A 27,228-nucleotide genomic window follows, 5' to 3' on the forward strand; every position below is an offset into this window, starting at 1 on the left:
TCTGGAAATTTGGGTGACTGTTGGGTTGAGCTATGGATCTGCGAATCTCTCTGGCTATTATAGCTTGTCCCATTTTGAAGCAGTGGTTGTATTGAGAAAATGAGAATGGATTTCAACCTAGTTTGGCAAGTAGTTTCTTGTCATAATATGCTGATTTACCATTTTGGATATATGTGTAGGTTCATGGTACTGCCCTTTCTGGATGAAGAGAAGTGTGTTTTCCTCTTTAGATGAGCTTAGCAACCTGAAATTTGCCACACCTTCAGAGACTTTGAAAGTCTCAAGTAGAGAGTTAATTGAGTCTTTGCGAGGAGTCTAAGTTATTTTAAGATGAATTATTGTGAATTGATTCACTTTAAATATGGGAGAGCTAAAACCTTGGATTTTCAACAGGAATTCTGACTAAGGGAACTAGTTAGTGGACTGGGAACTTAGAGTTTTGAATGTGTGAATCGTTAGAGCAAAATTGTTAATGCTATCAAGAACCTCTGTTTCAGAGGAATTTGGATGAACTTTTAGAAATTCAATAAATAATATCCTCATAAATGAAATTATATATATGAGGGGTTTGCCATGAAGTTAGTTGTTCTAACATTTTTTTATTGCCCTTTCTTACTGTCTTCCTCTGTTCCCCTTTCCTGCAATTTTATATTTCAGCAACTTTATCTGTCCACATGGATGCAGCAGAATCAGAGCTACCAGCAGCACCATCCTTGAGATCCCAGAACTCTGAGTGGACTGGGAAAACACCAGCAGCTGAGAAATCTACTATTGCTGCCTCCAGTAACTTTTTTAAAATGCCACCAGAGAAGAGCCCTGGATACAGCTAAAAGGGAAGCACTGCAACTGTAAAGGCTTGCTCGACTTTGGAAGTATTTGATTCTGGTGTTTGTCTGCACCAAACATCTTGTTTGGCAGTGTGGTATCTTCAGTATTGGTGCGTGGTGCGTGCCATCATCCAGGCTGATCTGTGTGCCTCACACACCTAAATCATGTTTGTGAATCTATGTTTAAGAAAAGGTAATCAGTGTTGGGACTGCAGTGGCTTTTAGAAATTTTCCTGCTATCACTGTATTTATTATGTATTCATCTCTTTCCCTGATTCCAGCTCATATGTAATGGGTCATGTGCAGGTTTTCTTTTGGGTTTTCAGATCCTTATTCACCCTCTGGACATGTTGCTTGTTTGTGTATTTGGCATTTTCAGGGTGAAAGTCCCACTGCCATTCAGTGAGGTAGGAGTCTCCCTCTGCTTGCTTCCAGACCAGAAGGATATCTTGGCTGGGGAATGAGGAGGGAATGCTAACACATTGAAACATGGAACCTGAATCCTGTATTAGCAGAATGTTTTCTGGCCATGTGCTAACAGACTCAAATTATGTTGATTCTGGCAAAGCAAATATGGTGCTTGTCTTTGTAGAAATTGCCATTAGCACACTGGCAGCATTGTCCATTCCACCTTTTCCTTCTCCCTTGTTCTGAATGTCTTCAGTCTTTATTGCATATTGCATGTTCATTCCTAAACCTGCTACTGGATAAGGATTTGGGAGAGCTACTTGGACTAAATGTGCAAGCTGGTGTCCTGGATAGAAACCTGGAGCCTTGAATGTTGTTGCAGTATAGTAGAAGATTATACAAAACATCCATATCTCAGTGTATAAATTAAAAAATGTCTGTTAGTGTTTCTAAAGGACGCTTGTTGACGTTAACATGCCATTGAACAAAAAGCCATTTAAAGTGTCACCTGAGTTCAGAGCATTATAGGTATAGATCAGACTCCTTGTGTATCATGCTTCCTCTTTCTTCATAAGTATTGTCTGGTATACCTACTGGAGGTGTCCCCACCTGCTGATAATTGCACATTACACTGCAGTGTACACTAAAGAGATTCTCTTCATAGAACTTCCACTTGGTCTGCTGTTACCTCCTGTGTTGCAGAATATATGAACAGGGATTTCTTCTCTCTCTGTAATAACTCTGGAGCATATCTTGGACTATGTTTTCAGAATATGTACTTGTGTAGCATGTACCAAGGAACAGGTGGCCTCACAGCTTCTTAAGTCCTTTAAGTCCTATCTTTAGGAATAGAACTTTTTGCTTTCCTTGTGTGGAGCTTTCAGACAGGACTGTTTAAACTTGTAAAATCTGTTTTGATTGTGGCAGTTCATCTAGCACTCTTAAGCAGACAGCAAAATTTGTGTGATTTTACTGATTTTGCAGTGTTCTGTTATCTTATGAATCAAATGACTGAGGGACAGATTTGATTGGGGGAATATGAAGCAATGACTTATATTAGCTGTGTATTAAAATGGGAAACAAACTGAATGACTGTAAATCATGATTGACAGATATAGTTAGTTATACTACATGCACACTGTGTCTGATCCCCTAATATCTACTTATTCTTGGGGAGACATTCAAATTGGATTTATATTTTGCAGCACAAGCAAACTGTCAGATCTGTCACTATAAATCCTTCTCAAAACTCTTTTTTTTTCCTTTTTTTTTTCTTTCTTTTTTTTATTTATTTGCATGGTACATTTAAGAAGTAATTAGAACGGGGAAACCCTTTTTACCTTAATGAAGGAATACAGAAGTCCATTTGGATTACAGGACAAGCTGTAACAGTTTATAAAGGAAGAAGTGTTCCTGTTTTAAAGTTGTCATGGCTTTTTCTTATTTGTAGCTATTTTGAACAATGATGCCTAAGGGGTAACACAGGAAGTTTCAGCACTGGAGGGCCTGTAATCTAAAACATCTGAAGAGAAGGTAAACCTGAAGAGTAGTAGTTTGACTGTCTAGTACTCATGAATACAGTAAATGGGAAAGGTGATAATGTTCTTCTGACAACTTGCAGATAAAATTTAGGATTTGAAGCCTTGTAATCTAAACTGCATGCTGCTCTAATGATAATGAATGGTTCCCTAAAAGAGCATTTGTGAAATTGACTGGTTTTGATCTTGTGGATATCCTCCACAACCTCTCTTAGTTTGAGTCTCTTCAAGAGATTTACTCAGATTACTGACCATTCAGCTTTATGCAATAAATACAATTTATTTTATTTACATACAATTTTAGCCATTGTATTCCCTTTTAAAAATCAGTTGTGCTATATATTGCTACATTCTAAGTATTGTCCAAATAGTTTTTTTCTCTTCTGTGATGTCAGGATGCTTTAAAAGCTTTTTCAAGAAAGGTGTTATGGAATCAAGAGCCTTCATCTCATTGTGGTGGTGGAGGGGTGGGTTGCAATGCTTCATGTGATTTTTCTCTGGGTGCAGGGAAAGAGAATTTATCATATTTTCCTATTGAGATCAGTAGCACTGTTATCTGGTTTAGCCCTTACTTAGGTTGTAAGCTCCTAGGAGGTATTTCTTGTCTTTAAAGGCAGATTGTACCCATGGCAGTACTGAAAAGCAACTGTGGCAGTGTCATGACAAACCATACTTCCTGCCATGGCAACTTTCTGAAAGTTCCAGGAGACTCCAATTATTGCAGCTGCCCTGCCTTTTCTATTTCTAGGTTAGAATGCATTTACAAATCAGTCAGATTCTCAACCAAATTCTACTGAGTGGTAGGCAACCTAAATGGATCATGTATCTTGTTACTCTAGGATATTTATCAAAATATATCTTCAGACTTCAGTAACTTGATACAGATTTTAGTACCTACAGCATTATTAGATGAATAAAATAAGTCCATTGATTTGCCTCTTTTTTTTCATCTAAGGCAGATTTCTTAGAACTCACTCTGTCACACTCTGTACTCAGTGTGAAGGATACTGCTTCCCATGTAGATTACTTGAGTAGAAAGGATTAATAACATGCCTTGCTTTAGTAGCTGTGCTTCTGCCAAGATGGTCCAGTATGTGATTATTACTCCGAAGATACTTAGCTCACTCGTATTTCACTTTTTATGCACCAGGACTTCCCAGTCTTTTTTCAGTTTTGTCTTCTCTCTAGTTGTCTTTCTCCTTGTCCTTATGGGACACTTCAACTTTGCAGACAGGACCTGGGAATACCATACTACTGTGACAAGCAACTCTGGGAAATTCCTGAAGTATGTTGAAGATAATTTGTAGTCACAAGTACTCAGCCAACTAGGAAAGATCCCCTCCTAAACCTGTTATTTATTAATGAAGAAGGATTTTTGAGAGATACGATAGTAGGTGGCTGCCTTTGCCACAGGATCGTGAAATAGGTAACTTTAAATCTTTGATGTAATGAGAAAAATGGTCAGCAAGGTTCCTACCCTGAATTTCAACAGAGCTAACTTTAGGCAACTCAGTGAGCTAGTTACTAGTGTACTGTTCCTTGAGTCTGGTCAGTTTTTAGGAATCACCTTTTAAAAGCACAAGAGCAGGTGATCTCTCTGTGTTGCAAGTCAAACAAGCCATGCAGAAGACCAGCTTAACAGGGAACTCCTCTTGAATCTCAGGAAGAGAAAGATTCTATGATCTCTAGAAACAAGGTCAAGCTTCACAGAAAAATTACAGAGCTGTAGTTCACGTATGTAGGGAGAAGATATGAAAGGCCAAAACTTAATTAGAGATGAAACTGGCCAGAATTGTTGTGTTAGACAAGCAAGGGTTTTTGAAGTACATAAATAGCAAGAGGAGGTCTAAGGAAAACATTTGACTGATATTTGTTGTAAATGATCACCTGACAAATTGGAGTGAAGAAAAAGTGGGGGGCATTCAGTACTTTTTTTTGCCTTGGTCTCATTATAATACTGACAGACCTTGGGCTGCTCTGTCTTCTGATTTGGAGGATCGTTACTGTGGGAATAGTGACTTTGTGCACATGGAGATTGTAAGGGACCAGTTGAATGTTTGTAAGTCTATAAGGCCAGGTGGGATTCATCCCAGAGTACTGAAGGAGCTAGTGGTTGTTGTAGCATGACCTCTCTCAATCCCTACTGAAGGTTTTGGGAGTCTGGGAAAGGTCTATCCTGACTAAAATCTACTCAGTGTTATTCTAGTTTACAAGAAGGGCATGAAGTGAGACCCAAGAAGCACAGACCTGCTAGTCTAGCCCCAGTACCTGGAAAAATTGTAGGGGAGATCATACTGGGTGCTACTGGAAGGCAATTAAAGTCCTTTAAATCATAGAATCATAGAATATCCTGAGTTGGAAGGGACTCACAGGGATCATCAAGTCCAACCAAACAGGTGTGGTGAATGATGTGGTGGTTGATGGTGAAGGTGATGATACATACCCCTTCTTGTCTCTGGGGACCTCGTGCAATTGCAACAGTTTTTCACCGATGGCAGTGACCAATCTTAAAGTGACATACTTCTGTGTGTAGGGAGAAGATGGACATTCAGTGAAAGAGAAATCAAACACTGAGAGAAGCACAGTTCCTAGTTGTTCTTTGCACATTTCCGGTAGTTCAGTGAGCTCTAGTCAGGATTAATGCCCAGCTTGGTAAGTACTGGAGAAGACTGAATTAAAAGAATGTAGTTTCTGTCATGATGGATTTATGATTTTAAGGTACAGTAACAAGTGGAGAAAGCAGCAAAACAGGAGCTGGAGAGAAACTTGTTAGAGGCTGGGACTAGTGCTACTGGATGATAGATTAGCTTTGTGATTGTGGTATGCAGAGGTGTGTCTTGCCAGCATCATTCTTGAATAATGACATTGAGTAGGTTAGTGCTGTCCTTCAAACTGTAGATGCTCTTGCTGTTATATTGTGGATGTTGCAGAGATCTGCTTAGTGGGCAGAGGATGAGAAGGGAAATTGTAGGAAGGGCAGCAAGAAGCATGATGGAGTGCCTCTTTTATTGTAACCCCTTCTGTACTGAAGAAGGAAGATGCTACAAAAAACATGTGTGCCTAGATACATTCAAAAAGTGTGTGCCTAGACATTGAAAAGAAATTATGTTAAGTGGATAGGAACTTTGCTTCATTGTCTTGAGGAACAGTTTGTAAACAGAGAATTTTTCAGTAAAGGAAAAGTGAAGGATACTACATTTGTTCAGAAAATGTATTTTAATGGTCTGTTAGGAAACTATCAAAGGAAGATGAACTTATGTTCTCATTGTGATGCTTCATTTCTGTGTCTTTGTTTCCTGTATTCTGTTCCAGTTTGTGTTTTGTGATTGCAATATCCTTTTTACCATCAAGTGGAGGAAAAATACTTTACAGTAATGCTTCTTAAGGCATGAAGCATAAGGGGACACTTGCTATTCAGGAGGTAAAAGATTATCTTAGGCCATTAACTTTACCCAGTATAAGGCTTGAACTCAGCACAGAGGACATAATGGCTTAATTATACCAAAGCATCTCTTTTTAAGAGAGTGAATAGTGCCACAGGCAGGTCAACTAAACTGGCAGCAGTGCCTGCAGACCCACGTGTGGCTGGGCCTCAGTCACTTGACATCTATACAGATTTACAATGTGGAGACAGAAGGAACTTTCAACATCGTTCTCAACTTTAATGTGGCGAGAATGCCTTCCCATGCAAGCATGGCTGTCACTGTGAGTCCAGCCAGCTGAAAAGATGTGCTCACTGGCATGCTACGTCAAGAGAATTCTTGTGCCAGCTTAAAGAATTGGTAAAACTGGAAAATGGACTGGTACAGCCTGTTATATCAGAGAAAGATGCAAAATATATATACTTGCAAACAATAATAAAAAAAAGTATTGCTGAGCCCTGGCTGTTATGAGCTAGGGTATTCAATGTCCTGAAGTAGAGATGCCAGTATTAGGATGATCAGGGTTTTGCAAAGCTGCCCTCTTGTCCTTGTAAACTCTGAAGGAAATGAGATGAACAGCATGAAAATGCTGTACTGTGTCAGACCAAAGGTCTGCTTGTCTTGGTAGTCTGTCTCTCACAGTGACCTGGTTTGCCTGCCTGGGGTGTACTGTAAAGATAAAGCAGTAATATAGGGATACTTTTTTTTAGTGTTCTCTTAGCCCAGTGTCCTGCCTCAAAAAAGATGTACAAACTTTTTTTGAGGCTGGAGAAAACATTTTTGAACTTTTGGTTATAGTATTTATCCTGCAATGGGATTTAAATATATTTTTACAAGGACATATCCTGATGATGAAAACATCAAGTAAGGATTAGCATATCTTTGTTTGTAGTCAGTTTTCTTATTAATTACTGTCTTTATAAGTAAAAGCATCTTCTCTTGGAATATTTTTTTCTTAATATCAACATCATGACATTGTTTCTTACCATGCTTTTTTTTCAGCAAAGGTGAAAAGTCTTGTTCTTTCTTTTCAGTGAGGCTTTTTTGACATGTATTTGTACGCCCTGTCTACAAGTCCTATGTAATCCACTAACCCATATAAATCATTTTTCATAAGCTTCATACCGTAAAACTTGTCATTTAACCTTTAATTGTGCTCCTGCATGAAAATCCCCAGTATTCCACATCCATATGCATTCAGTTCTAGTGTCTATACTTAAAGTATTCTTCAGAGTTACAGAGTAACTGTTAAAAGTCACTTATGGTACTCCTCATAGAGTGTTCTAGTATTGCTATTCAGGCTTCCTATACTCATATAGCCAAATATGCTGCCAGTCTTTGCTGCCCAAATGCTGCCATCACACTACAGCAGGAGGTGGTATTCAGGCAGTCGAACCTAAAGTTCTTACCACTGCTTTTCAATGTACAAGGTCCTAGAAAGTAAGAATTTTTTTTTTAATTCAAAAATCTATTGCATTTCCTTTAGCAGTATTATAGTCCAATTTTGTACCAATCGTATTTATAGTTTGCAATACTTAAGAGCTCAGTCTGTTTAATTTTATCAGAAGAAGATCAAAGGTGTCATGCCTGTGTGGTAGAAAACCCTTTATGGCATTGGAAATTCTAAGTAATAAAGCATCTTTTTTCTTGCAGGTGGCATATAAATTAACTTGGAGCTAAAGCCTAGGCTGCCTAGATTGATGCATGTGAGATTTCATTGCTGGAGGCATTTCTAAGAGGGCCATGATCTGAGACTGGTCTGGCCTGACCAGAGTCCTTGGGCACTGCTGAAGTCCTTGAATTTTCCCTCAGGTTTCGACAACACCAGATAGTGACCATCAGTTGCATTTCAGCTTCCTCCTGCTGTCAAAGAGGGCTCTCCTAGACATAGCTCACAAAAAGGTCTACTCAGAGTCTGTGAAGAGCTGCCTTGTGCATGTCCCACATATTTTATGAGGTCATAAGATTTAGCTGTTTGATAGGGGTTGGACTCTGGGTTCTTGGGACTTTATTTTAAGGGTAACATGTAAATAAGAAAGATTCCTGCTTGTATTCCTCTGTTTTAAATAAGATGTGTATTCTCTGAATGAGGCTCTTGCAGAATCTCTGTTCTGATTATAGAAACTGGAAATAAATCAATATATGAAAGAAGTGTTTTATCTGATATAAAGGAACTGAGTTGAGATGGGGGAAGTTTTGCTGACATCTGCCTAGATTTACAGTATTGGGCTCTCCATTAATCTGCATGCTTCCTTGACCGTTTCCGTAAGTATAAAGTATAAACTGTAATCTGAAGGTCTGTAGGGAGTTGCTATGCTTTTCTTGCTTTGAATTGCAAACCTGAGTGAAGGATTTGAGGTAATTTATCATGTCCGTTCTTTGGAGTTTTTTTGTAATGATTTTGTTTCCCAGTTTGTCAGGACATTGTCTCTAGACAAGTGAGATGCTCCCTGTTTGGAATTTGAAACAATTCCAGAGTTTCTTAAATAGCCTTTCATTTCTAAGCCACTGCTTCAGATCTGCCCAGTTCCAAATGGGATGTCATTTAAATGAGCAGGTCAGTTTCAATTGATAGTTTAATGGATATCAATTCATTTTGCCAACACTAACATCCTTTTAAGATAGATTGGCATCATTCTTTTTTACCATGATAACACGACTTCAAAGATCAGAGGACTTCTAATTTTCTTTTGCCTATGCCTGTGTCCCAGTATTAATAGCTATGCATATTTGTGGTAGGAGCAACATGGGAATCCCTTTACCTTAACTGTTCCAATAAATAAACTCTAAAAATTAGATCCCAAGTGGACTAAATGTTTTTAAACAAAAAGATCAAGATCCTTTGGAAATGGCTTCAAGTTTTTAACACCATATTGGCAGTAGAGGGTTGTGCATTTTTTAAAAGTGGTTATTTTCCTCTCTCATCTACAAGCTGCACCTGTGAGAATTGTGAAATGTTCCCTGTGAAATATGCTGATTTTTTTTAGGTATAAGTAGTTGGAACAAGGAGCAATAGATTGCCTTCTGGGAAGGGCTCAGATTTGGCAAACTACTGGTAATGTCAAAAATTTCAGATGTCTAAAAATTAGCTGTTTCAGTCTTACACCTACTTGCAATTTTGTAATTTTAAAATTTTTAATAATTAGGCATTTAATCTGATAATTGGATTGATTTCTATTTAAAAAGGAAAAGCTGAATGGTGCTTTTTTACATGTTTTTAATTTTACATCCCAGGGCTGAGAATTTTCTCAGTTCAGTTTGAACAACTGGTGGTAAGTTTGATAACAGGGCTGACTATGATGGCATTTATCAATTTTGATATTTTTCAAACCATGAAACCTTTCTTCGTGCTTTTTCAGCTCATAAAAATCAACTGAAACTACAGGTGAATGCAGGTAGACTTGCTATATTCTAATGGAGAACTTCTCACATATAAATAAAAGGGTATTTCCAATCTGGGGTACAAATTTTGTTCTCTACTGGCATGGAGCAATTTCCCGGTAAGAACAGATACATACATTCTTTTTTAAAATTAAATACAGTACAGGTTTTCAAAGTGGTAAACTATGTTAATTTAATTCATTTTTGGTGGGGGAGTGACAGAGAGGTGTCTAAATATGAGAATGTGAGCGGATCTTAGGAGTTGCTGCAATAGGGCAGATGTAGCACACAGAGTTTTCAAAACACACTTTAAAAATTGTACTGGAGGTTGGAGAATTGTACCTAAAGATTGGAGAAATCTTCCTCTGAGAAGTGTCATCACTCACAGACTGCCTGCAGGTGCAGTGATGGCAGACCAGTGGTTCTGATAAACTAATGCCAGCACTGACACTGATGCTTCCCTTGTAATTTTGACACCAGCTTCCTGAGAGGTTCACCAGTGTTGCCTTAGGGCTCTTCTTCATCCTGCTTCACAAAATAATTTGCAAATGCTTGGACTCACCTAGCCCTCCTCCATGGGGAAACACAAGTTCCCATTTTGAGCTGGAAACTCCTGCTGCTGAATGTTATATGGTGAGTGAAAGAAGTCCTGCGTTTTCTTTCTTGGTCATCCAGTGAACAGCAAGGGGAGCTGTCATGAATCTTTTATCCCTTACTGCTCCTATCAGATACTGTGGAGACAGGAAGGAGGGAATTAGACATGCAGGGTTTGATTCCTGGGTGGGGAGAGGGGGCCATGAGGTGTGGCTGTTCTGCACTCAAACAATGCAGGAGCTGCCTGGGGAAGGTGACAATTCACCCTTCTCCCCACACTGATAGGCTGCACAACTCTAAACCAGGGGCTTCATCTGCGTACATATGTATTTAGACATTTAAACAAGACTCTTCTTCAGCACCCCCACCCACCCCTCAAGTAACAAATAAAACAAACCAGAAAATTTGTGTTCTGATGACAAAGCTGCAATTTGAGTGGCCCATGTTGCTGTAATCAGTGCCCTTCTGCATGTGCAGTGCAATGCAATCAGGCACTTGCATGATTTGTTGTTGGGTTTGAGTGTTGTGTGTCTCAGTCTGTTCATCTGCCCCCTTCACATGAGATTCCTGCCTTAGTGTAGGACAGTTGAGACTCTCTGAATGTACAGCTGCTGGCTTGGATTTTTTTTCTCCCCCTTACTTAGGCTGACTTCAAGCTGTATTTACTGCACAGCATCCAGACTCCACTCTGAAGAGGAAAGGTATTTGTTAGTATCTTCAGGGTACTTCCTGCTATGACAGCTTAGAATGTTAATGATTTTGTGTGCTGAGCATTTGGATGTTACTGTCACCCTTATTGCCTATGGGAAGAATTTGAGACTGAAGCAAAACCCTTTTTTTTTTTAATTTGAAGGGCCTAAGATGAGATACACAGACAGTGGCAATTTGCAGGGACTGACTTTGTACCCTTTTGTGGGTTCAAATCACATTTCCTACCAACTTCCTTAGCAGCTATAAGTGCTCAGAGCTTCTTCACATCCAGCCACAATTACTGATGAAGGTGAGGAGCACTGTCCTTATTGCTGAAGTCTTTCTATGACTTAACTAAGAGAGAGATGGCAGCAGGCAGGCATCTCTCCAGGGCTGATGGTCAGTTGCTTTCATCGTGAGAACTTGGAAAGCGTCCTGCTTTGTCCTTTCTGTCATTGGGTCTGACTCATTTCTGCTCATCTCCTTCAGTTTTCGCCCTTTGCCTCTCTGGAGGCATGCCTTCTATGGCTCTGTATAAAAAGTCTCAAAAATAAACTGTGTAATCATTTGATTTAGCATTATTGTAAAGGGTATGGACTAAGGGACAACTTAGGATTGCAGAAAAGGGATATCTTCCTTTTTGAGTATTTTTATCTGTAACCAGATATATGTATATCTGTGTGTATATATTTTATTTATTTTTGAGCTAGGACTTGGTATGTATTCACTTTGTATTGGAGTTTCCTTATAAAGGTATTTTAATTTCCCCAAATATATTTTGTCTCTGGAAATACTATGATTCCTGGACTTCAAAGGAATTGAAAGATCAGCCCCAAATGCATAGTATTGTAGAGAATCTGCTGTGGAGTAACTTGTCTACTACATCTCAAGAAAGAGAATATGTAGGTGAAAACTTGCTATGGAACAATCACACTTTATATACTTTTACCTGAACATCATAGGATTACATGAATTTTAACTCATGTCTGGCAGAGATATTTCAAGTATTGTCCTCTTGATTGTTTTCTCTAAACTACAGAGTAATGATTGTCTAGTGAAAAAAAAACCTGACTGTTGTTTAACAAATGATAGGCTGCCTTCTAATGCCCAATTCAGCAAAGTTTTAAAAGAAGTAAATCTTAGTGTATATTTTGGGAAGAATGCCCTTGGAACCAGAATCAATCATCTGACTGAGCTGTATTAGAAAAAAGGAAAAAAATTAGACAAAAAGAAAACGATACTGACTATTGTCTTTATTATCCTAAGTCTTGTTCTGTTCTCTCCATGGACTCTTGGTTTACATCTTCTGGAGAAATTAGTGCATCTTGAAAAAAACCAAAAAGACAAAGACAAACAACCTCCCTCTACAAGCTTTTTTGTGTTCATTTGTTAGATGTGGGTTGGCAGGCTCTGTTTGCAATCTGAATACCCATTTTCTTATTTAAAGAGATTCCATTAAGCTGAAAGATGAAAATCAAAATGTTTGAATTTCTGTTAATACCATTTTGGGACTGGACAGATAGCTGCAATTGTGATTTTCTTATCCTTGCAGTAAAGTACTGCAGTCCACATAATTCCTTGCTCACACATTACACATCACACCTGTGCTAAGTGAGCATTTTGTGAGGAAAGTGCACTGTTTGCTCAACAGAAGCATAAAAGATGACACATGGTAAGTTGCTGTACACCTTATCTTCTCTCTGCTAATCGCTGTGGATAAAGTGATGATGGTGCACTACCATATGAGTCAGAAACAACTTTGCTGAAAACCACAAATTTATTTCAGGTAAGTTACATCCCATGTGTATGTATACTTAAATGTAACTGTGTAATTGTCCCTGGGAAGAGCCCAAATGCTTGTCACAAATAACTGAAAACCAGAAGCATCAGAGCTGGTCTATTTAGAATATGTCTACTTTGTCATTCTGCAAGTACCTCAAGTGTTTAGGATATGGATGAGTACAACTTCTACTGCTTGTCACTGAACTACTGCTGGTAATTGAAAATTGGAATGCAGTGTTCCCTGGAGAGTTTGTCATGGAGCTCAAGAGGTTAATATGTAGTTATGTGATGATACTATAATTTTATATGCATCTGCAGATACTGCTAATAGACATTAAAGTGGGCATTTACATCCTTATTATGGGTCAGTACTTGATGTCATAATAAAAAAGTCACATCAGAAAAGTACAGGATAAAAATCTGATTATGCACATTTTGGAATGTAAATGGCTTTAAAATTCAAATTGTCACCTGGTGGGAGGATCAGGAAGGAGTCAGAACAAGGGCAAAGGGGCAAAGCTGTGAGACACAAGGGGCAAGATAAAGGAGGAAGAAGAGACAGGCAGGAGTAGGCCTTTGCTTGGATAGTTTATATCCATATGAATACTATACCCCATTACTTAAGCCCTTCATGTCATCTCATTAAACATAAGCTTGAGTGAAAAGTGGACTTTGTAATGGAGTGTGAAGGTCAGTAAACTCCAGATCTTCTGTCTTTCCACAGATTTCAAATCTGCTCAGTGTTGTTAAGGCTAAAACATCATGTAGGTTAATGCAAGGTGTGCATTTGTAAAGCAACATCAAAGCTAATGAAGTTTTCAAGGCACAACAACAGCTGAAACTGTCTCATAAGTCTGCCCTAAGTAAATATACTGGCAAAGCTGTAACTACTGGCCCCCGAGCTTGAAGAGGGGAGGGTACTGAGGAGACAGACTTTGAGTTCTGAAGGGCTGTTTAAAATAGCTTAAAATAAGTGGAGAAGTACCATGAGGACTAGAGTAGCATGTGTGATGTATCTGCAGCTGGATACATCAGGATACAGTGAGTTCAGTTGCAGATGCACTGAAAGGGTTTCCAACATCACCTTGAGTGTCTGTGGGAGCTGAAACCCTAAAGCATGTAGAAATTTGGAAGGGTGTTGACTTTCCATTTCTGCGCTACTTTTCCATCCAAGCACGTCCTAAAGCACTCTAAAAAGTCTGCAGTTGACTGAAATGTTAGGGATTTTTTGGTTGGAAATACAGGATGCAAGGCCATGAAGTGAGGTAAACGGTTTGTTACTGATGGAAGGAAAAGCTTTGTCCTTCCATCTCCACTGCATTGTTTCTTCATGCTTGGCTGTAAGCTCCTGCTATTTCCTTTCCCTCCTTTGACTCCTCTGAGTCACATAAACCACTTCAACTGCAAAAATTGACTTGGTTTCTGCTGGTTTAGTCAGTTGATTTGGCTTGATTGATGTGCACGAGGAGTGCTAGAGGCAGCCCAGGGCATGATGGCAGGACTGGGACTGGGGGCTTGGATGGGCCGGGAGAAAGTCCTGGGAATAATGGTTTGAATGAGGAAGACTCACACAACTGGCAAGCACTAAGGTTTTAACTTTGGCTCAATTGTTTACAGATCTGTGCCCACCACCCCATGGTCTCCAGGGATTCAGCAGCTCATAGAAAATGCACACAGTGCAAGGCTGCAAGAGGGGCTTTGAGGGGGTGCTAAAGTCACATGGCCCTAAACTGCATATACCTCTTCTCCCAAGTGCCCCTTAAAGGTTTTGACTCTATCTTTAGCTGAGGAGAGAAGAGACATTTCCTGTGACATAACTGCATATGCTTCCTAAATAGGGATTATGGCTGAAAGGGTCTTGGCTGCTCTAGAGAGCCCAAAGTGTAGTTTACATGGGTGTCTTCTCTTTTAGGGTCTGATTTATCTATGAAGCACAATGAATGATGGGGCAAAATTATTGAAAATACTTGGTCTCTCTACTCCATGTTTCTTGTGATGAGAACCAGCTTTTCTGGTAAATGAAAATGTTGTTAAAAATGCCATCTATTGTTTGCAGCAGCTTTCAGTAAAAATACTGAAACATTGAGGCCCACAAACAGCCTGTTCTGCTGTTTTGGGATCTGATATAAGGCAATTTTGGGATCTGATAAAAGGCAATGTTTTGGGATCTGATATAAGGCAATTTTCTCAGGAAAATGGGAGGCATAGAGAGAAGTTAAAATTTTGCAAGGATTATAGGGCAGATCTGTAGCAGACCTGAAAGGCTTTGGAAATTGCATGACTAGAGGCCTTATATTTCTGTGTGCCTACACTAATGAGGTGAAATAAAACTCCAACTCCACTCCATTCAGTGGATCAGTGAGACACCAAGCAGGCTGGTGGCAATCAGTCAGCTACTGAGTCATTTAGTGATTAATGGATCCTTCTTTGTGAATGGGCATGTCCCTTGGCTGAGATTGCTTTAGGCTGCTGAGAGAACAGGAATGGAGGAGTCCATCCCCCTGTTTGCAATTAGTGTTTGTTATTAAATGCTGACAGTGTGTTCTCTCCTCTCATGTATCTCATCTTTGTTTATGTACTGGATGTTGGCACAGGCTTCTGTGCTGTAATGTCTTGAATTAGCTGCTGTTGAAAGGAGTCCAAGGAGCAGTGTGCTCTGAGGAGGACAGGAGGGTGGGAGAGTGGCTTGGCACCAAAAGAGCAGGAGCAATTCTGAGGGAAGGATGAAAATGGGTTTAGTTAAGTGGGAGGCTGGCAAGGAGTAGCAATGAGTCCGTGCACATCTCTGCTCTCATATATGAGGCCAAACACTGTGATGGGAATAAGGAGCTGCATAGGAAGTGTAACCAATGGCAGGAAGGGGAGATAGCCTTGGAAATGGTTTGGTAGAAGGGGATTTTGGCAGACATGGTATCTTTGGGGAGATAGATGGTTGAGTTAGGAAGCATGGGACCTAAGAGGGGGAGACTGCAATCACTGGAGATAGGGATAGAAATATATAGAGAAATAGTAACAAAACTCAAGCTGTCTGTGGAGCATGAGGAAGAGACTAAAAGCAGAGGGAAGAATGGAGAAAAAAAATACTGTCATCTCTGAACCCCCAGCTGATTTGAAGGGCATCACTAGGTGTGTAGGATAACACAGTGGCCTCAGCCCTCTGACTGGGAGAGCAGACTTATTCCAATCTGTGGGTTTTACACAGCACCTAGGAGGTTTAAGATGCAACATCTGGGCTAAATACTAAGGCAAGTGCAATGGCTGAAGCTCTCTGCCCTTGCCTGTGATGCTGCAGCAGTGTGTGACATAACAAGCAGAATTGGCCATTTTATAAGTCAGGTCTTTCATGTGTTTGTGTGATGAGAAAAAATGTAGCAGGATCTACAAGGAAGCAGTATAGTTCGGTTATAAGAGGCCAGGACTTTGAGCTCTGTCTCCTGCAGCCCATCTGCTCAGAGTGGCTACAACAGGTTAGTTTAAGATGAGAGGTAAACCCAAAGTGAGTTGATTTTTCTTTCTCTAGGAGTTAGATACCATCTCTGTCACTCCTCTCCCGCTTTCTTCAATAGGGGGATGAAATGTTAAATAGGAATAAACAATTCATCTTGTTGGAGTGCTACTTGATTATAACACTTACCATGTTTCTTTGCACAGTGGAAATAGACAGGGAAGGTAGCATGTGGACAGGTTTGCCTCCATTGGATGCATTCACTCACTGTCAGCCTGTGACCTGACTGGTTACAGAATTGTTTGGTCCATCTGAGTCCAGGTAGCTTTGGCAGTTGTGCCAACTAGAGCCTTGATATTCATTGGTCACCTGGAGTGGAGTGGGACAAACACTGGTTTATTGATCACCTGGTGATCTGTGTGTAACTGCCCCTCTGTGTTTTGTGGTTTTGTCCTCCAAATATTTTGCTCTAGTCTCTGCAAACTTTGCCCCAGAGTATCTTTGACAGCACAACTGACTGCTTCTAGTTACTTCAGATATTTTGGATGCACAGCTCTGTTAATCCAGAGCTCATTTGTTGGAGCAAATTGAGGTCCACATCACCAGAAGGATACCTTGCTCCAATCAGTACTTACCTAGCCCAATTAGAGTGAGCATCTTTATCTTTTCCTATCTCTTACTTAGTCTTTCCTGGTCTTCCCCTCCCTCTGATGCTGCTCTGCCACTGCTTCTCCCCCACAGCCCACATTCAGGTGTGGCTCCTTAAAAGCAATCTCTGTCAATATTTGTCATTAATCTGTTTCCATTTTTATTTATAAAAGAAAGAGAGAGAGTGAGAACAGAACAGCAGCAGTAGCAGGGCAATTGCAGATGAATAATGAAAGGATTCATCACAGCCATACCAGGATATATATATTTTTTGCAGCCAAGCGAGACGGATTCCCATCACAGCTCGGGGACTCGTTCCACACAACCACTCATCTTTCATGCCAGGGGGAAGGGAAAGGTGGAGACAGTATCATTATGGATGTAACAGGGCTCTGAAGTGACTGGTCAAGGTTGCTGCTTCAGTCACAAGGAATCTGCTTACAGGAATTTTCTTTCCAGCAGGTGTTATTGCCTGGTAAAGTGGCCTTCTACAGCAGCCTGCCACTCGTGAAAGGGAGGCTTAGGCTTTGCTAACAGGGATGCTTGCTAGGTGTTCGAGTCACCAAGGAAGGACACAATGTCCAAGTGAGGATTTCACAGGAGTGGCAGACTTGTCTTGCGGAGGGATAGAGTGTAAGAAAATAAAGATAGTGCAGAAGGCAGTCTCACACCTGAGGAGTTGCAGCTGCACTAATCACCAAAGATTAGGAACAGGCCTGCCCTTAACAGGCCACAGCTGTGTCCAATAAGAAGAGTGATACAAAAGAGTGGGTTAGCTGGGCGAGGAGAGAGTTGGAGTTTGTTGGCTGTGCTGTGAGGAAGAAGGAGTCAGTGCTGTGAGGCGATGCCCGTGAGAAATCACCGAGAAGGTATGGAACTTTTGAAATAAGATGACAACATTGTCTGAGACCAAATGAGGGACATGCTGGACAATGCAGGAGTTTTTCTCACATTTTTGTCACTTGAGCCCACTCTCAAGTTCTCTGTCATATCAACAAACATCTCTCAATTTGCCCTGTACCAACTTTACAAATCCATCTGTCCTGTTGAACACAAATGTTTTGTTCTTCTTGTTCCCTTTTAGCAGCTTAGGTAGATGAAGATTTGTCAGATGGGAGTGTTGAAGCATTCTGGGGTCTGGAAGGACTCTGTGAAGCCAGAGGGGAAAGAACTGCCATTTAATAAATTATGAAAAAACCCCAACAACAACCAAACAACCAAGCCCAAAAAACTACTCCGCAAACAAACAACAAATGCCTAAAATATGCCTGATTGATTGGGATGTGCACTCAAATCCAGAAAGATCTCTGTTTTCTTCCTTCTCCCAGGTCCAGGGTAGCAGTGTCACTGCTTCAATGCTGTTTGACTCTGTGTGCTTGGGTGCACACAGATGTAGTGGTTATATTCTTCCACAGCTGAAGAGGTAGTCTGACTCTCCAGCCCTCTTGTGCTTGTAGTGAGGCAATCCAGGCAATGCAATTTCCATTCTGAGGCAGAGATGAGCTGTGCTGAGCAATTCTCAGATGCAGAAGTGCAGTTACTGTCTGCTCCTGGGGCTTGGAGGGTCTGAGTTTAAGGAAAGAGCATAACATGTGACTATTTTTCCATCTAGGAAAGCATAAAGGAGGTTGATTTAAAGGGCAGGATGGCCTTATTTTCAGGTGCTGCAATGACATGTATTGCTGGTTATCTGTTCTACCTTTGGAGACTGCATCAGCCCATAAAAAGCATAAAAGACCTTGTCCCAAGGGACTGTATATTTGTCAGGCCTCTTGGCATCCTGGAGCACTTAATGTATCTCTGACAAGGCATTAGATCCATAACATCAGGGTATTCCTGGATTAAATACTATTTCCTCTTAATTAAAGCTATTGGAGGCAATCTCAGTTGGATGGGAGGGTCCAATGAAATGCTACAGCTGAAGTGATCCTTGAAAGAGTAAGACAAGCAAATATGGTGCTTTGGGGGACTTTTAGGACTGTCGTCTTGGCAGGGAGAAGAGTTGTGACCCATTCTATTCCAGACCCTGCTAGTGCTCAGTTTTTCCTGTATAAAATCACAGCTTTGCCTGCTGTAGGGGGATCAGGGAAAAGTGACCTGTTTGTCAAGTAGCACCTTCATTTCCCCTTTGTACCCAGGGAATGCAATGCAGTGTTTAGACTCAGTTTGTAATTTTTACCATTCTGGCTCTAACATGTGTCTCCCTTTGGGTAACCATTTGGTCCATTTCCCCATATTCTGGCACAGGTTTATGACATGTCATTATGAACTGGATGTCATCCATTTTGGCTACATGATCTAGCTCCATTTATACATCCTACCAGGTCTCCGTTTCCATCCCTAGATAAGGACTCTTGGTTGCTCAGCATTAGGAAAGATTTTCTGTTGAATTTGGAAATTCTCAGGCTATACAAGAGGAGGAAGCCTCTATATGGGCTGTTTGCTTATTTTAAAAAAAGACAAAAAGAGTGCTTCAGCCATGATAGGTCTCATTGTTGTACAGCTGCAGATGTAGATTTTTTTTTTTTTTTGTATCCCCATAGGATCAGGGCCCTGAAAGTGTTTAAGAAGCTGTTATTGCCCATGGTCACCTCCTGACCTTGGTTGGATATAGCCAAGTGTTTGGACATTAAAGGAAAACAAAAACACTCATCAGCTTACTTGTGCTTACAAAACTGGGTTTCATGGGCAGGTTAGAATCTTGAGTAGTTCTGGAAATGCTGTGCTCCTTCTGTTTTTCTTGGTGGCATTATGGATATTAATAGAAAGCTTGCTTTGTCACAGCCTGGGAGATTGCCTTGCTTCTAGCTGGTGCTTTCCAGGTAGATATAAACTTGATGTGTAATAAATGAGTAGTAACGTGTTTGTGGAGGAGAAGGTTCTCTTCTGATTCCTACCAGTGGATTGTTTATGGCATCTCATCCCTCTGGTCCCTTTGTCCCAGTGATACTCTGACTGAATTATTTTGTTTCAAGTTTTTAGTGGCTACATGCAATGACTAACTTAGGGCATTCATTATTGGTTTCCATGTCTATTCTGTCTAGACCCCTCCTCTTCCTCCAAACACTCCCAACCAAACCAGTAGCTGGTGGCTGCATTCTGTTGAAGGTCCCAGTTTCTAGGGCTTCTTGCTGTGTACCCACTGACACAGGCAGCAGCACCATGGCACAAGGTGATGACCAATTCTCTGTTGAAGGGTATCACTGAGTTCTATATCCCTGTTTTGCATTTAAGTAACAAAGATAGATTTTCTTTAGCCTTGAACAATCTGTAAAATATTGCATGTAAGAAAATTGTCTTGCCAAAGGCTTGTGGTGCAGCAGCACTCAGTTTTTTTACTGAAGATGTCTCCTCCCAGACATGTAGGCTCTTCTCAATTGGAAATATTTAACACCCTATTAGTTTCTGATGTGTGCTTTAATATATTGGTGATCTCAATGTTCCCTGAGAGGCTTCGAATTATGAGGCTATAACAGGTGCAGGTTTGCATAACCTTCTTTGAAATGCTTCACTCCATCTGATCCAAACTTAGGTTATTTTAGTGTGAGGGTGCTGAAAAATCTGCACGGTATCATGTCAGTGGTGGATCAAGAGTTCTAAACTCCTCCAAAAAGGGTTGTATAAAGAAAATTGACCAGTTAGTCTTCTGGAAAAGCAGTGCTTCAAAGAATCTGAGGACCAAGGTGCCCTGAGCTACTGCTGTAGCCTGTGAGATCTGTGTAAACTCAGTCTTTCCTTTCTTTCTGTAGTCCTATAGTCCCTAGAAGGTTTTGGTCAATATTGAAGTCCATCTTCCTCCAAGGCTCTACAGACTTTGAATAGGAGCATTTACTGTTCAGAGAACATACTGTGGGGTGTAGCCCACAAGTGGTAAAGGTGAGGAAGGGCAGGATGATACATGATCTGTTATGGCATCAGTGGGAAATTAAATGGCAAAAAAGAGATGCTGCTGAACTCTTGATTGCTGAATTAGTTTTCTTTAACCTTCAGGACCTGGGCCAGGGCATCTCAGGATGCTAGCTAAAGCACACTGGAAGTCATCAGGGAAGATACATGTATGAAGATAAGAGGTAGATGTGTTTTAAATAGAGATCTAGCTGGAGCTTACATTTTGGAGATGTTAATGGAGAAATATGGTTTCGGTTGAAAGCTGAGCAATTTTTTGTACCTTGTATCATAACCTATTGTCAACCTTCTTTGGGATTTTTAATTTTGAAAGCCAGACTGCCCTGCTGACTGTGTGCATGCATTTAATTCTGTGTATGCCCTACCAATGCAGTGGGAGCCAGCTAGAGAATGGTGTGTGCCTGTCCCTAGGCTTCCTTCCTTGTGTTCTTTCTTTCTGGTGAAGGAGGCACAAGAGGTGACCCACACTCAGTATAGATCCATCTCAGGTTTGAGGCCTGAGCTGGGAAGCTGCTTTGCTGGTGACAGTGGCATGGTGATAAGTGCTCTTCTGTTTTCTGCAGTCTCCATTATTTGCATTTCACAACTGCTTTCAATGAAAAGGTGCCTCTTTCTAAGGGCAGTGTCAGAGGCCAAACTGTTACCTGTGGGAATAGTGTTTTCTGGGCCAGTGCTATCGAGTGGCAGCAGCTCAGCAGTGTCTTCCCTGAAGAGGTCAGTCACCCCAGTTGTTGCTTTGCCAGGGTTGTTCTCAGGTGATTCCTTCTTGTGTCTGATGGCATGAAGGCAAAGCAAATCTCTTGCTGATTCCTGCAGCAGTGAGAAGAATTGAGGAGTTGTAATGATTTCAGCCAGTTTCTGCTGTGTATTTCTGGTTAAGGACCTAAAGGCAGTGCTGGCATCAAGGGCATGAAGCTGTTGAATCCTACTCTGCCTGGGTCTGAAAAGTTGTAAAACAATGAATAGGGCTGTTTCAGCTATGGTGGCTGATGGGCTCAGCTTAGCTAGGGCAGAGACTTTGGGTTCTATCTGAGGAAGCATTTGAACTCAAGAAGCTTTATAAGGACTGAAAGTCTGGCAAATGGGCCAGGCCCTCCCAGACTGTTTTATGTCTTATTCAAGAGCAGATATCCCAGGTGCAGAGATAGGTTTTTTGGTTTTTTTTTTTTTTCAAACAAGTTACCAAGAAAACACAGACAGTTTTTCTAATACTTTTAAAGTGAATACACAACATCAAAGCAATATTAGCACCTCAATTCAGAAAGTCAAGGAGAGATGAAAAGCTATTTTTCCCCAATTGCTATTAATGGAAGTTACCCTCATTCATTACCCCTTTCCTCTTGCAAATCACTGGAGTAAAGAAGATGATTCAGTGGCAGGGTTCTGGATGTCTCATCAAAAGCCAAAGCATGACTGGGACAGTGAGACTGGATCATCCTAGCACAAGATGAAGAGCGACTCAAAGGCATCTGATCCGTGTCCCTTTTGAGGATAGGTAGAGTTTCACCCTTTGTATTTGGAATTTTTCAGAGGTGCTAAATTTCCATTGAAATTGCAGGGTGTCTTTTCTAGACTCTTACCAAATACTCTAGCTCTCCTAAATAAGGCTGATGTCTTGCTGATCTGTGCCCAGATCCAGAGGCTGCAAGGAGCATGTGTAAACAAAGTGTCCCAATGTGTTATATGTCAGTCCCTGAATTTCTATGTTTGCCTCAGGAAAGTGGTGAAGAGAAGCTGGGCTGCTCAGTTTGACTTTGCTTTTTAGTTTTTTCCCTGTTTTTTGGTTTGTTTGTGTGTGCATGGTTGTGGTTTTTGTTTGTTTTTCTCTTTGCACGTGCCTCTAATTGATCTTGAAAAGAAGGGACAGTTAAAGAAGATGTTAAGGTGAAATGAAGCCGTAACTGTGACTGGAGACTTTTATTAAGTGTGGCAAAATTCCCTGGGCTGCGTATAAATTGTTTATTGATTTTGGTATGGCTGGATGCTCTGGAGTAATCACCTGCAGAACCACTAGAGAGCGAGCAGAGAGGAGAGTGCTTTGCTAAGTCTCTGCTGCTTCCTGCCCCTGTCTGCTCTTCCTCCTGCCTGTGCTGGTGGTCTCCTCTTTAACCTGTAAATGAGCAGCCCCAGCGGGATGACTCTTGCAGCCCAGAGGGGGGCTCTGCCCTGCTGTTCCAGAAATGGCTGGTGAAAGAATATAGTAAGGGAAGAGATGGCTTTGGAGGATGTATCATACAAGTAATGGTATTGCTGAGACTTAAACTGCCCTTTGGCTCCTCCGCCTGTTGGTTGCTACAGAGAGAAACCTGTCTGTGATACTCAGCAAAGTCAGTCATCTCTGGGCCTGCCTAACCATGGGGCAGGTCAGTTTTGTGACAGGGCAGAGATGAACATATTCATGTTTTTCAATAGTTTCAGTGTTGTCAAGTTTTGCCCCAGTACCCCCTTCTTGCTCTCACATGCCCTTCTCCTCTGCCAAAGCTGCAGGATGCTGCGTGCAGTGAGCCAGCCTGCCTCCCCTGTGCCAGTCTGTAAGGCCAGGAAAACTTCAGCCCCTCCTGATTTTTTCTTTGCTTTTTGTTACAACATTAGGGTGGATTTACTGCTCTATTTCAGTAAACTACTTTATACAAAGATTTTTTTCTCATCCCATCTGAGAAGCCTGTCCTGGTAGAACTGGAGTTTCTGTTTTGTTCACTTCCCATGGAGGTGCTGCACACTTTCCATGTTACTTTTGTGCAAAGGCAATGAAGTCCTTAATTGATCCTTATCCACAGTGCTATGACTAATGTGTATTCCTCAAATATACTGTCTTTTCAGGTCCAAGGACCATATAAAAATGGAAGCAATATTTTTTTTGACATTTGATTAGGAAAGTGAGTGAATTTTCTGACACCTGTTGCATAGTTGATACCCCCATCTTCTCCTACAGGAGAGGTGCTGGTTGTTGGTGGGAGGTTTTATTTTCTGTCTCTGTCATTCAGAGTCCATATTTTTATCACCTGGTAGCATAGATTGGTTTAATTTCCTTTCTTCTGTGGAGGAAGGACTTCTGAGGCCAGTAGTACTGTGGCCATTAAGTGAATGATACTCAGATGTAAGTCTCTCTGTGGAGAGAAAAAAAAGACTTTTCCACCTGTTAGGCCCCTTAAAGTTGGCCGTGCTTTACTACAAGTGTCAGAAATTCTGTTTTTAGAAGATGCAGCAACAAACTCTGTTCCTTTCTTAATCATCTAATCTATATATGAGAGTGGGAATATGAAGCCAGAGTAAAGGTAAGATCCTCTTTTGCATCACTGGGCAAAATTTTCAGGAGATCATGTAGATTCGATTCTTCATGTTTTATGTAAAAAAAAATGTTTTTTTGCTTTGCATGTACATAATGTTTCTTTAATGAAAAAGAAGGGTAAATGTGTATTAGTTTAAAATTTCATTTTCTGGAGGGCATAATGTTAATTGCAGGGAAAATATCTCTAAAGTGTTGGCAATTTAACTCTAAGGTTTTGAAATGGGGTAAAATAATCTAAATACAAATTTGCATCTACCTAGAGAATTCTCTGACAAAAACGGCACATGAACATTAGTGCTAGGAACAGCAGTAACTATCAGAGCAGTAACTCTGATATTTTTGTTTTTTTTTTTTTTTACCCCTGTCATAAAGGTCAAAATTTTAACTTACTGTCAGATAGGGACAGTGAATTATGCTGATGTTGGTCAGTATACTTTGGCTAGGAGATGTGGATGCTGTAACTGCATCTGCATTAATCTGCCCTGGTATTTCAAAGCATTTTCTGTGTATGTACATCACGTAAAGTTTTGTAATGCTTAGTTGCTTGAATGAACTAAGATGATTGATTTATTCCCTCTCACTGAAAAAAACCCTCATAGTTAAAGCTGCAAAACTTTTTGCCATGGCTTGTGTTCCCTGACTACAAGGTCTTTCTCACAACTGCTGTAGATTTCTGATTCAGTTGCTTGTCTTGGTGATTTTTGAACCCCCACCCTTGGGAAGAACAGCCTGGCTTTAAATTCCTCAGTCCTGTGCTTCAGACTGAAGGAGTTATTTTTAACCTGTCTTGACCTCTGCCTGAGCAAGAATGAAATAGGGATTGGGCAGAGTATGACACAAATCAATAGGTTATCCCAACAGATATGATCTTTGGCACCGTTTTGCCTTGGACACTTGCTGCAGTAACAAAGATAAATGGTGATTTGTTAACATTGTGATCTAGGGACTGGGTGGCTCAGTGGATCCTGTGGTGGCCTCTGACCTCTGGGTCTCCAAGCTCTGAACATCAAGATGAAATCTCATTCTGATAGTAGGAAGGAAAAAAAGGTCCACAAGGGTTGGACAATTTTGGTTCAGAGCTGATCACAGTGCTCCAAAAAAACATCCCAACAAGGACTGAATAGACAATACCTCCTAACAAAAGGGAGTATGGGGAAATAGGATGGGAACTGTTGCAACAGAGAGCTGGTGATCAGTTACTGCAGGCTAAGATTTCAGTGCTTTTATGGAGTGGTACTAGAGCACTCAAAGCTACTTTGTCTCCTTGCCTACCTATCAAAGAGGACTTGCATCACAGACAATTTGTGATGACTTCAAGTAAAAATTAAATTTGTTTTATTAAACAGCTTTCACTTAATTTTCTGGGACAGGATCTGCATGTCCTTTGATTACTGAAGGCTAGTGATGAGTGGTCTCTTGGGGAGCTGAAGTATTGGAAACCTCAGATACACTTGTGATCCAGTCATGTCTCTACTAATCTTGTGTGATCTGTTCCATATCTCTAGAGTCCTGTTGCAGGTCCTCTGTTGATAGCTGGCTTTTAATATGTTCTCAGATGCATGCAGTTTGTCTTTCAGCAGTCCAAGATATTGTATTCTCATCAGGTGAAAATAGAGTCCTGCAACAGAATTTCTTCCAGGACATCTGCAAGGATTGGTAAGCAGTGTCTGAAGACTATTCTATGTTCTAACTTATCTCATGTAAACAGGTGGAAGCCACAGAAAAGTGAGTTAATTCTCTTCTCTCTTGGCTGGTGTATAATTCCCCCTGCCATTAGGAGGCACTATGGCAGTATTTCATTCTGAACTGAATCCAGCAGCTTCAGCCTTTTGGCTCTGTATCTCTTTACAGTTCTTTCTACAAGACTGGCACTGTGCTCTCAGGTGCTTTGCCATGGCAAGCACATTCTCTGTCTTGACTAGTCAAGGGGACAAAATCTTGCACCTGTGGGGAACAAGGGCTCTAGCAACTGCTTCATTGATGTAAGCAAGATGTTTACATAGTGCTTTTAATCTTTCCCATGTTGTAGATCCTAGGGTTACATGAGAGCTCATGCTGTGCTTGGGAGCCCCAAATTTATCTCTATGGTAGCCCCCTGCAGCATCTGTCCCTCCAACTTTGTATTTTACCCTGGGCTATGCATTGCTGGGTTATAGAGAATGATGTGAGTTTTGTCATTGAGAGCAGCCTCTTTTCCATGTTTTAACCCACCCCATCCATCTGTAGGTAGTACCAATACCAACAATGAGCTGGAATTGCATAGAGGGTCAGTGCAGACCTCTGCTCGTGTCTGTGTGTAATGTCATCCTACTGTTGGCAATTGCTCTTGAATCTCAAATGGGGAGCCTGTTTTTAATCCATGGATTACATACCCAATAGGTTGCTTGCATTCATTACTTGAGTGTCACAGAAGGAAGTTTGAGACAAAGAATCTGGTCCTGCATGTTCCTCTCCTCATGAGGTTCCTGAAAACTCAGCCCAGTGTCTTCCTTGTCCCAGACCAAGGCACATTTTTGTATCCTGCCCACATTTCTGTTCTGTGTCACATTGCTCCAAGTCTGTCATGATAATTGTTTCTCCAGAGACAGGGGCTGCAGCCTGCCCATAACCAGAAACCTCCAGCTCTATCCTTTCCTTCCATGGGAACATAGATTGCCCTGCCATTCTTGCATGTCAGTCTTTGACTGAGTGCTCTGCTGCCCAGAGCCTGTCACGGCTCCAGGATGTGCAGAGCAAAGTGCACTGAGCAGACTGAGTGAAAGCAGCATGTCCAGTGCTTTCCCCTGCAGCCAGCGTGCCACTGCCATCAGGCTGCCACTACTGCTTTCCTGTGTACAGAGGACAGTACACAGGAAGGAACTGAGCTTGGTGCATGCACTGAACAGGGTGGGTTTTGGGCCAGGAATATGTTAGGACCTGCATAATGCATGTGAAATGACACCTGAAGTGGCCATGGCTGTAGCCTTGCTGTAGATATCCAGGTATTCTGCATTAGCACAGCTGTCTTTGCCTACCAGGCCTGCATTCAAAAAAAAAAAGGTGGGAAAAAAACCCAACCAACAAAAAAAAAGAAAGAACTGGAGAGAGAGACTAACAGCCTAGCAAGACCTACTTTTCACTATATTTTTAGCCTCTGATTTTATTTTTCCCAGTATAATTCTGGGTTAACTGTTTCGTTGTTTGTCCAGGTTGACATCAAGTTTAACTGATCTAGAATTCTCTGACACAATCCCCTTCATCCTTTTCAAAATACAGGATTTTCCCTATCATCATTACTTCAGTCATGTTTCATGTTGAG

At 41.0% G+C, this 27,228-nt stretch overlaps 2 protein-coding genes across 13 annotated transcripts in view; one reads left to right on the forward strand and one right to left on the reverse strand.

Moving 5' to 3' along the window:
* Nucleotides 1–11,632, forward strand: part of GPATCH2L (G-patch domain containing 2 like) — an 84,542-nt gene extending 72,910 nt beyond the window's left edge. For 9 of the 12 annotated variants that reach the window (XM_077180510.1, XM_077180511.1, XM_054635954.2 and 6 more), the window contains one exon: nucleotides 658–11,632. In XM_077180510.1, coding sequence (XP_077036625.1) covers nucleotides 658–830 — 173 coding nt within the window. In that variant the 3' untranslated portion in view covers nucleotides 831–11,632. The remainder of the gene's footprint in view (nucleotides 1–657) is intronic. The other 3 variants (XR_008534553.2, XR_008534552.2, XM_054635961.2) reach the window with 3 other exon arrangements.
* Nucleotides 1–27,228, reverse strand: part of LOC143694378 (uncharacterized) — a 470,045-nt gene that overhangs the window by 181,049 nt on the left and 261,768 nt on the right. The gene's annotated exons all lie outside the window — the stretch shown is intronic.

The sequence above is a fragment of the Agelaius phoeniceus genome, chromosome 6 (assembly GCF_051311805.1).
Source record: "Agelaius phoeniceus isolate bAgePho1 chromosome 6, bAgePho1.hap1, whole genome shotgun sequence".
Classification (NCBI taxonomy): Eukaryota; Metazoa; Chordata; class Aves; order Passeriformes; family Icteridae; genus Agelaius; species Agelaius phoeniceus.